This window comes from Medicago sativa, chromosome 8 (genome assembly GCF_051527215.1).
Source record: "Medicago sativa cultivar Bolivia chromosome 8, Bolivia_mono, whole genome shotgun sequence".
In the NCBI taxonomy this organism is placed as follows: Eukaryota; Viridiplantae; Streptophyta; class Magnoliopsida; order Fabales; family Fabaceae; genus Medicago; species Medicago sativa.
This window is the reverse complement of record NC_140756.1, coordinates 31067983-31079051: the sequence shown is the minus strand read 5'-3', so window position 1 is coordinate 31079051 and position 11069 is coordinate 31067983. Positions and strand designations below refer to the sequence as shown.

General features: G+C 32.5%; 1 protein-coding gene and 2 non-coding genes across 3 annotated transcripts; 1 reads left to right on the top strand and 2 right to left on the bottom strand.

Annotated features, from left to right (window-relative positions):
• Window positions 1-4132: 4132 nt before the first annotated feature.
• On the top strand, window positions 4133-7030 carry LOC146898366 (transcription factor IIIA-like). Its single transcript, XM_085736547.1, has 5 exons — window positions 4133-4261; window positions 4895-5177; window positions 5269-5522; window positions 5858-6001; window positions 6806-7030. The coding sequence occupies exons 1-5, from the start codon at window positions 4133-4135 to the stop codon at window positions 6965-6967; spliced, it is 972 nt and encodes a 323-aa protein (XP_085592673.1). The 3' UTR covers window positions 6968-7030.
• TRNAN-GUU (transfer RNA asparagine (anticodon GUU)) lies at window positions 6689-6762 on the bottom strand. The gene has a single exon. It is a non-coding gene; the product is annotated as a tRNA-Asn (tRNA).
• A 3276-nt stretch (window positions 7031-10306) lies between the features above and the next one.
• On the bottom strand, window positions 10307-10380 carry TRNAN-GUU (transfer RNA asparagine (anticodon GUU)). The gene has a single exon. It is a non-coding gene; the product is annotated as a tRNA-Asn (tRNA).
• Between the last annotated feature and the right edge of the window lie 689 nt (window positions 10381-11069).

Sequence of the window (11069 nt, the reverse complement as noted above, 5' to 3'; positions counted from 1 at the left end):
CAATCACCTTCTTCAATACCTAATTACTCATCAAAATAACTATCTCTTAACTAAATATCATTATAAATGTTAAAATAAATTTAAGAATTATAGAGTCCAAAATAATTCTGGAACGTAATAGCTTGAACATTGGAAAAAATTCCTAACAAAAACTTTCCAGTAGCTACGATGAATTAATTAATATTAATATAAGTGGAAATATTAGTAATGGTAATTCATTCTTATTTATTCCAAAAGAAGAACTTTAGGGGGATGTATTGGATTAAGATTCTAAGGGATTTTAAAAGACTTTTTAATTATGAAAAAGTCTTGTGGTATTCAATCAAGACTCTTTGCAATTTAAAAAAAGTCTTGTGGTATTTGATCAAGATTCTTTGTCATTTTAAAAAAGTCTTGAGGTATTCAATCAAGACTTTTCATCACTTAAAAAAAGTCTCATGGTATTCAAAATCCTTCAAATTTCAAAGGATTGTTTAATAAATTAGATTTTGATGGATTTTGTGGGATTTTCTAGTGAAATTTTAACAAAAAAAGTCTTTCACGAAGACATAAGATTTCTTGAGATTGTATTTCTTTAAAAGTTTTTACTATCTCTTTCTTATCCATTTTTCCTTCTCTCTTCTCCCTTCCCTCTCTCCTTTCTTTTCTTCCTCCTCCTCCTCCTCCTCCTCTCTCTCTCTCTCTCTCTCTCTCTCTCTCTCTCTCTCTCTCTCTCTCCGTCTCTCTCTTCTCCCTTCTCTCTCTCTCTCTCTCTCTCTCCTCTCTTTCCCCCTCTCTCTCTCTCTCCCTCTCTCTTCTTCCCCTCTCTCTCTCTCTCTCTCTCTCTCTCTATATATATATATATATATATATATATATCTTCTCCCTTCTCTCCCTCCTCTCTTTCCCCTCTCTCATAAAAATAAAATAAAAAATAAGAGTATTTATTCAAAATATTATGATAGAGTGTGTTGTAATCATTTCTTTTTAATGAATCCTTAAAATTCAAAAAATCTTTTGAAATCTTATAAATCCATAAAATTCTTTAAAATCTTATGATGTAAATCCATTGAAATCCAAATTGAAAATCCTGATTGTCTTTTAAAATCATGAAAGTCATTAAAATCCTACAAAATCTTTTAAAATCTTTGAGACTTTTTTAAGCAAAAATTATCCTTCAAAATCCTAATAGCGATGTTGAATTTCTACTAGTTTTAACCTAATCTTCTGTTTTTTAAAAATTAAAATAATTAATAATTCTGATACATATGTACGTATCCGCGAGTATCGGCATCCGGCTTTCATAGGTACCTACATGTTATTGTCCTTTTATCAATTGAGCTACGCCGAGTATCTCAAATATTTAAAAGGCTAAAGTGTACTTTTGGCCCCCTAACTTTTAAAAGCTTGCGATTTTGGCCCCCCAAGAAAAAAAATATCAATTTTGGCCATCTATGTTTTCCCCCTTTTGCACTATTCGTCCAAATGGCCAATTTTGACCGGTCAACGCCAGCGTGGCATGCCACGCGTGTAATTACTTAATTAAAAATAAATAAAAAAAGCCAGATAATCATCTTTTAAATTAAAAATCAGAAAATTAATTTTCAAAAATTAAAAAAATCCAAAAAATCAGAAAAAAATTAAAATTTAAAAAGTAAAAAAAAATTAGATTTTTTAAAAAGGTAAAAAAAATCAGAAAAAACAATTAGTTTTTTTTTCGAAATTTTAAAAATAGAAAAAAGTTCTGATTTTTTTTTCCAAATTAAGAATATATTTTAAATTATGGTGTCAAATTTTCAAAATAAAAAAAATATCAGATTTTTTCTACAAAAAATAAAAATTCTGGAAAATATTTTAACTTTTAAAAATCTGGATATAACTTTTTTTTAAAATTTTCGAAAAAAAATCTGAATTCATTTCTAAATTAATTAATTTTTTTAAAAAACTGGAATTTAGATTTTGATTTGAATTAAAAAAAATTATATTCAAATTTTAAAAAATTAAAATATCTTCCTTCAAAAAATTAAAATATCTTCATAATTACGTAAAATCTGAATTCTGGACTAATAATTCCAGATTTTATAAAAATTCAAGAAAAAATTTTCACAAAAAAAAAATCTGAATTTTTTCTAAATTTAAAAATTTTAAAAAAATTTATATTTGAGCTTTTCTGAATTTTAAATTTTCTAAATGATCATAAAAAATCTGAAATTTATTTTATTTTGAAAATTATTTTCTAGATTTTTAAATATCTTCTTAATTTTGAAAACAATCAGATTTTTTTTCTATTTTAAATTGTTTTCTATGATTTTTTTAAATTTTAAAAAAAAATTCTGTTTTTCTGATTTTTTTTTTAAAATTTTGAAAAATAATTTTTATTTTTTAAAATTTTTAAATTTTTGAAAATTAATTTTCTGTTTTTTATTTTTATTTTTAATTTAGAAGATGATTATCTGGATTTTTTATTTATTTTTAATTAAGTAATTACACGCGTGGCATGCCACGCAGGCGTTGACCGGTCAAAATTGGCCATTTGGACGAATAGTGCAAAAGGGGGAAAACATAGATGGCCAAAATTGATATTTTTTTTCTTGGGGGGCCAAAATCGCAAGCTTTTAAAAGTTAGGGGGCCAAAAGTACACTTTAGCCTATTTAAAAGGGAAACAAACACACAAAAAAAGTTGGATTTGAGTTGAGTTTGTCAACCGAGCAGTGTAACATACCCAGGACGCCGTCGGAAATATTGTGGCATCTGCAGGTCCAAGAAGACCTTAATTACCTCTCACATCAATTCTCATCATCAAGTATATTTTTCTATTCCTTTCCTTCATTTTGTTTCTAAACACTTCGTCTGAATTGATAGATTTTCTAATTGAGTTGATTGATTTTCGACTTTGGTAAATCAAGTCCAAAATAAAATACAAATCGCTGATTGCTTGAATGCAAATAGTTAAAATCAAAATACGTTACATTTTTCACATTATTTCGTCATGTAGGACGATATGTGTTTAAAAATGAGTTGATACCTTCGTAGCACAACACCGCTGATGGAAGCACGCATGTTTGGTAGTGTCTGAGACGACACTGATACATGTCATTACATTTTAATTAATTCATGATATGTCAGTGTCAGTGTCGTATCCAGCCTCCATGTAGATGTTTCATAGATTGACATGCAATTTCTCTGTGAAAGTAGTAATCTATTTTACTTAACTCTTGTAAGTGTAACTGTATACAAATTAGTGGCAAATGTGCCTACTCAATTTCTCCGCGGATATGTTTTTCTATCAAAATGTGGTAATACGATGCAATGAAACACCTGATTACCACATGAAAACCTTAACTGCCACAAATACTGCACACATCGAGGCCAGTTCATAACACACGCCTTTTTGAACTAGTTGAGACGTGCAGTGACATTTGTATACACTGACATTTTCAAGGACTAATCTACACAAGTTGTCAATTTTAGGAACTAAATTTTACTATGTCGATTCATTTCGAAGTTTAGTTAATTTTTGAGTGATAGTGTGATACCACATGATTTGGAAATCCTACCACCTTCGACATGATTTGTGAATTTTTTTCATTTCAAATGCATTTTTTTTTTTTTTTTCAATTGTGAAGTTTCAAATATTCCTAACACCCTTTAGAAAGTCAAACATCAAATTCATGGAAAGAAAAACCATTTGTAAGCATGAATCTTTATATATAGCTATAAGAGAGCTGCATATCTGAATAATTTTGCCCATGAGTACTCTTTTCTCGGTCTTTGGGGTGATATGTCTATTTATTAATCGTCAAAACTTAATGACGGAGTTTGAGAGTTCTTAAGATTAAGCGCGTGATGGATAAACGCAAAAGACATTTTCTGTCTTTTTAACCTTTGCCTCTATTTTGTAAATTCAGTATAATCAGTGTTGTCACCACGGATCACGGAAAATAGCGGTTTCTTCAAATTCTGCTACCCTACAGTGATATAGCACTGCTACAGCCGCTATTTGACAACACTTTGTAGTAAATTGCGTATCATAGGGCAATAGCGGTTTATTGAAATTTCGTTACACTTTAGCGCCGCTGAGATCCCTATTTGACAAGAGTAAATATAATTCTAATGGTTATGTTGTTGACCAATGATGTCTCTTAGGTAGAAATGGAAAAAGCAGGACTTGAAAGAGATCAAGAAGCACAGGGTACAAAATTGAATACTTGTAGGGAATGTGGTGCAAGTTTTAAAAAGCCTGCCTACCTATTGCAGCACATGCAAAGTCATTCACTTGAGGTATTTCCTGATAATATAATAAGATGGCAACATTCTACTGTCCCAACTGCCGACATATCTGATCATATGTTTCTTTAGAAGACCACTATTTAAGGCTACTGAAATCATGTTTTTTGGAAATTCATTTCAATGGATTATGTTCCTTGGAATTTGTCTGTATAGATAAAAATTTGTTGGGAGATTATAATTAGTTCATGCTTTACACATCTGTAGATTTTGTTAATATCTGGTTACATATGTCTTTATGTATACTGTGGACTGTATTAGTCTGCTCAATGAATTACTACCCCTGTAACACTTGATGATATTGGTTTTTGCATCAACTGAAGACACATGTTTTTGCAGGAAAGTATATTCTATGATACTAAAATCATAAAATTATGGAAGTTGTAGCCTGAAGCATTGGATCTCAGACTCCAAAATGCGTGAGGCAGCATGGTTTGACTTGATGGATCAGTATCAGGTAGGGAGACCTCTTGAGAAGCTCCATCAAGGGTGCCTCAGTCACGCTCCGTTCAAAACGAGGTTGGCAGTTTTGTTTACTCACGGCTTATTCTTGTTGGGGCACATTAATGCTTATTAAGTTATTAGTTTATGCTTTTCTAGCTTTTAACATTTTTTTACTTCTTCCAGAGGCCGTATATTTGTACTACTGATGATTGTCAGGCAAGTTACAGAAGAAAGGACCATTTGAATCGTCATCTTCTACAACATGAAGGGGAGAAATTTAAATGTCCTATTGAGAATTGCAACCGCGACTTTTCATTGAAGGGAAACATGACAAGACATGTCAAGGAGTTTCATAACAAGGATTCTTCTACCTCAATTGATGTTAAAATTCAGAAGCAGCACGTGTGCCCGGAAACTGGCTGTGGGAAGGCTTTCAAATTTGCATCAAAGCTAGAGAAGCACAAATGTTTTATATTTATGAGCAAGTTTTTGATGTGTTGTAAATAATTTGATCCTTTATTTAGAGTTTTGAAAACATGTTAAGCACGGTTTTGAAGACTGTATGTTTTCTGCAGTTAAGCTGGAATCAATAGAGGTAGTGTGCTTATACCCTGGCTGTATGAAGAGTTTTACTAATCTTCAGTGCCTTAGAGCACACACTAAATCCTGCCACCAGTATGTGAACTGTGAGACTTGTGGGAAAAAGCAACTGCGTAAGAACATTAAAAGACACCTCCGTAAACATGAAAATGGTAGTTCATCAGAGGTGTTTCATTGTGATTATAAGGATTGTAGCAGCACCTTCTCAAGTGTAAGAAATCCTTAGCCTTAAAACTGATTGTGATTGATGCACATTTTAATTAAAGACTTAGAATTTTTTAAACTCACTTGTCAATCACGGATTGCGAAAAATAGCAGTTTGTTTAAATTCAGCTGCATGACAGTGCTATAGTGCCGCTATAGATTTGACAATATTTTGTACTAGCATATCATGGAACAATTGCGATCTGTTCAAATTTCGCTACACTATAGTGCTGCTGTAATCACTATTTAACAACATTGTTTTAACTACGGTTCAATTTAAAACATTTGTACATAAATTGTTCTTGCTTTTAATTTACCTCTCTTGTGGGTATGATTCAACAGAAATCCAATCTTTGTAAGCATGTAAAGGCTGTCCATTTGCAAGACAAACCCTTTATGTGTGGCTTTCCGGATTGTGGCATGAGATTTGCTTATAAACATGTGAGAGATAACCATGAAAAATCCGGTTCGCATGTCTTTACCCTCGTAAGTTTCTATGTCCTGTAAAGAATCTGTTATATTATCTACATACATGCAAGATAACAACAACAACAACAACAACAACGCCTTATCCCACTAAGTGGGGTCGGCTACATGGATCAAATGCCGCCATAATGTTCTATCAAAGACCATATTTGGATCCAACTCATTGACCTCTAAATCTTTTCTAATGGTTTCTCTAATAGTTTTCTTAGGTCTTCCTCTACCTCTTTTAACCTGACTCTCCGCCATTTGATCTACTCTTCTTACCACGGCGTCTACGGGCCTTCTCTCTACATGTCCAAACCATCTAAGCCTATTTTCTACCAACTTTTCTACTATAGGTGCTACCCCCACTCTCTCTCTAATGATGTCATTCCTAATCCTATCATGTCTAGTCTTACCACTCATCCAACGCAACATCCTCATCTCTGCTACGCTTACTTTACTCTCGTGTTGGCTCTTAATCGCCCAACACTCCGTACCATACAACATTGCCGGTCTGACTGCTGTCCGATAGAACTTTCCTTTCAGCTTAAGTGGTACTTTCTTATCGCACAAAACACCTGAGGCTCTTCTCCATTTCAACCACCCAGCTTGAATACGATGATGTACATCAGCTTCTATTTCTCCGTCATTTTGTACTACGGACCCAAGATATCTAAACCGTGTAACTTGGGGTAGGTTGCAAAACGCTAGAAGGAGGGGTCGAACCTCCGACCTTGTGGTTAACAGCCACACGCTCTAACCATCTGAGCTATTCCAGCTTACATACATGCAAGATAAACTCATCAAAATTGGTTTGTGCAGGGGGATTTTGAAGAAACTGATGAACAATTCAGGTCAAGGAATAGGGGAGGGAGAAAGAGAAAGTGTCCTACAGTTGAAATGTTGGTTAGGAAGAGAGTTGCTCCCCCAACTCAACTAGAGTTGCTTATGAAGGGTGTAGAGTTTTTTAATTTTATGCAGTAAAAGAAAGAAAAATGAAAATTAAGAGGAAGATTTAATGACAATAATTTATAGCGATGGTAGTTACATTAGAGATGTTTAAATTATATATCATTTCATTCTTATAATATTTTCCAATACATGTTAAAAAATTTACACTTTTCATCTCTAGAAATACTTGAATTACATTCTCAACCACTTTTATGTTAATATTATATATTCAAACTGATATAATATGAGACAATTGAGAGATAATGAAATTCTAAGGATATGGTCAAGTTTAAACAAGAGAATCTAAATGTGTGTTTGGTGAAAGCAAAATCACGGTAGAAAGTAGCGTTGAGAGAGAAGTTACAAATAGCAACTTTATAAATTTACGATGAAATGAGTTGCAAACGTGAGACAGCGGTGGCCCATTAGGTAACTAAACACAAGCTAAGAGGGGAAATTTTACCCTATACCCCAACATATGTACTTTCACCCCTACAAATTACAAAAAATTCCAATTTTACCCTTTTTTTCAATTTAAGTTTTTACACATTGATTTTTCACCCTCACTTGAGTTCACCCCTACATTCTAACTATGTATTTTCGGAATACTCATATTTATGTTTCTGGGAAGACTCGTACAACTTTCTGGACTTCTTTCTAACAAATTCTTGCAAATCTCTTGAAAAAAACAAATAAAGATTCCTAATCCTATCGACAATGGTTTTTATTTTTGAACTTGTTCTTTTCCCCTTTCATTAAGGACGTTGGATGCGATGCATTATGGAGTTATACAAGTGTATACGGTTTAAAGAATTAGGATCTGCCTTTTCCCTTTCGGTTATTTAATTAATTTTTAGTTAATGTTTTTTATATTGCATAATAATTAGGGATAGAAATTTTACACAGGTTGTGACAAAGAAAACAAACTTTGTGAACCCATTTTTCAATTAACATGGTTATTTAAGAAAGGTTGGAAATATCCAGTAACGATAAACCTTCCCCAGCAACCTTTCTCATGAACCATAAATCTGCAAACAACAAACCAAAACTGAACAAGTGAAATAAAAAGATTATGGTAACGATGCAAGTAACGATTCCGGTAAGATACAAAATTGAAAACCAGCAATTCCAATAACAAATCAAAATTGAAAAGTCGAAAAAACGATTCTAGTACGTTACTCTCTCGGTTTCTCAATCTGCGACAAATGAAAGTGATTTGGTGATTTTCACTTTATATAATAGGGGTAAAATGGGTAGTTTATATAAAGGGTATTGCTAACCAGTGCCCTTAGGGCAATGGTTAAGAAATCTCCAAATAAAAATTTTGTCTTAGAAATATAAGATGTTACTTTTGATCAATCAATGATTACACAACTTTTTCATAAAATCTTACTTGTTTTGGATGCTTAAACAATGCCCTTGGGGCACTGGTTAACATTCTCCTTATATAAAATGTTAGGGTGAAGGTATGAATGTAGGGGTGTGGGGTAAAATTTCCGCTACGAGGGTGTGTAGTATTCTTTTTTTCCCTTTTTGACAAAGTGTAGTCACTCTTGTATCGATTTAGTATAAGTATTTTTTAGATAAAATTATATAATCCATCCTTTAACAGCAATGTGTTGGAGAATGCCAAGTTTCCAACATTCAACGTCTTTCAATGCCTAGTGGGAGTCTTTGTTTTAGAGAATACTCCCTCCGTTTCAAAATACATGTCCAAGTCAATCACTTCACATATGCCAATGCACAATTTTGACAGTTAATATCTTTAATTATCCAAAGTAAAAAATTATAAAAATTTAATATTTTGGAAATATTTGTCGAGACAAATCAAACAACATCTTACATGCTAATATTTGTATTTATACATTAGTTAAAAAGTATGGTCAAAGTAAGTCAAGTGAATAGTGCACATTGCAAAAATTGGACATGTATTTTGAAACGGAGGGAGTACCACATTTCCAAAATTCAACATCTTTCAACACCTTTGGTAAAAAAACAAAGCATTTTTCAACACTTAGTGGGAGTCCTTGTGTTGAAAAATATCGTGCTTCCAACATTCAACACATTTGATAGAGGAATGTTATTTGAACAACCATTTTATGGGACAACTTGTAGGACAACCAAAAAATACAAAGAAATGTATGTCTTGCCACAAAAATCAAAACAATAGAGAAAAAAATGAGAAGAAGATGTAAGTATGAGAGAGAAAGCTGTCACAAAAGTTGTTATAAAACTGGGTTCAAATATCATTTCTCATTTAGTATAGAATGACATCATGCTTACAAGTATATTTATGCTCTTGCATTGTTTCTCAAGTTTTTGTTGAATGGAGTAGTTTTTTCCTAAATAAAATTACATACCATTATGTTTAACGTAATCCATGCGTCACAAAAAAATATTAAATGTGATTGAATAGCAGAAGAAAATATGACCGAAAATATAATTGGGCGGCGCTATAACAATGATTATGATTTCCCTAAAAAAAAAAAAAAAACTACGATAATGATAGCCTTCAATTCATTCATGAAGAACTTAAAAAAAAGGGATAATTACATTGACCTCCCCCGATGTCATTTAAAATGTCACTCACACCCCCTCTATATTTTAACTTGACACTTACCTCCCCTTCATTGACGGTGAGTTAACCTGCCGTTTTAACAAAACACTAAAAACCTCATGTCTTTTCAAAGAAACAAAACTAAGAACTGTGACAGTTTCTGTACAATAAGTATTCATACTTTAGATGATCTGTTTTTTCTGTGATGTCCAGCACAAACCTCAAATTTCCTTTACGGCACATCCAAACTTTGCATCCCCTTTTCAAAGTTTTTTCATTTGGGACCTATTTAAGTAGAAAATGGATTATGTTTCACCATGATTCTTGCTCTGCACACTGATAGGTGTTTATGCATTAAGCTATATTTTTTAATAGGTACTATTGTGTTATATTATCGAAGTAATTCAGGGAAATACTCAAATTTCTTGGTGAAAAGAAGGAAATGGCAAATTAAATGGGAGTTGCTTCAACAATATGGTGTAGCTTTCTACGTACCTCTCTTATTTCAAGACTATATTGTTGATTGAAAATGGTGTAATCTCACAATGAGTGGATTAAAGTGGATTGACTATTAATGGTGGAAAAATTAACGGAAAATTGACGGGGTTAACCAAAAAGGGGTGTGTTTGTATATTTGATCAAAACTTAAGGGAGTGTAATGTATGTTTTAAAACTAGAGGGGGGTGTTTGTGTCATATTGGCAAACTTTAGGGTAGGTGAGTGTAATTTTCCCTAAAAAAAATTATGAAAAAAGAAAACAAAAACGCTAGAAGCATGAGGAACTTAAAAAAAATTATGAAAAAAGAAAACAAAAACGCTAGAAGGAGGGGTCGAACCTCCGACCTTGTGGTTAACAGCCACACGCTCTAACCATCTGAGCTATTCCAGCTTCTTGTTTCACTTCTCCCGCCGTACATATATATTCGAATACGTTTCACTATATTCAAATTTAATAATTAATTCAATTGCAAAATTATGTAAATGGGCACCCCCACACTTTGGTGCCATTCATGACACCGTGCCATTAAATCTGGGCCACACAACACATCTATCTTGGTGCCATTAGTGGCCCAGATTTAATGGCACCAAAGTGCTACCCCCCTTGTGTACCTAATCCAATATACTGTTGGAAAAAGTAACTCCTCCGAATCATTATCATATTATATTCATTTTTCTAAATGTTATATAAGGTGGAAGTTAGATGACATTATTTTCAGCGTGGTGTTTCTAAATGTTATCATAGTATCTTATCTTATGCAGCAACTCTAAGGACAAGCCAATCCAGTGTATTCAAAGATTGCTTATCTGAACTTGTAAAACTGAGCAAAACATAAAATTAAAATAGTTAAATTATAAGCTTAAGTCAAAAAAATGAAACACCTAACCACATGTGACATGTATAATTTTTTTTTTCTCTCAAAAAAAAAATGTATAATTTTTTTTAGCCACTTAGTTTGTTTTTGAAAGAAAGAAGACACTTAGTTTTAACCGCAAAGTGTTTGTCAATTTTATTAATAACTAATCTTTGTCGATAATTTGATTGGTCATTTTAATGAAATCTCTACTCTCAGTCACATC

What these genes read in the sequence shown, in the direction of transcription:
- LOC146898366 (XM_085736547.1), top strand. Translation starts at nt 4,133, where the DNA reads ATGGAAAAAGCAGGACTTGAAAGAGATCAAGAAGCACAGGGTACAAAA. An exon ending in AAAGCTAGAGAAGCACAAAT is followed by an intron (nt 5,178 to 5,268) that starts GTTTTATATTTA and finishes ACGGTTTTGAAG; the next exon opens with ACTGTATGTTTTCTGCAGTT. An exon ending in GTAGCAGCACCTTCTCAAGT is followed by an intron (nt 5,523 to 5,857) that starts GTAAGAAATCCT and finishes ATGATTCAACAG; the next exon opens with AAATCCAATCTTTGTAAGCA.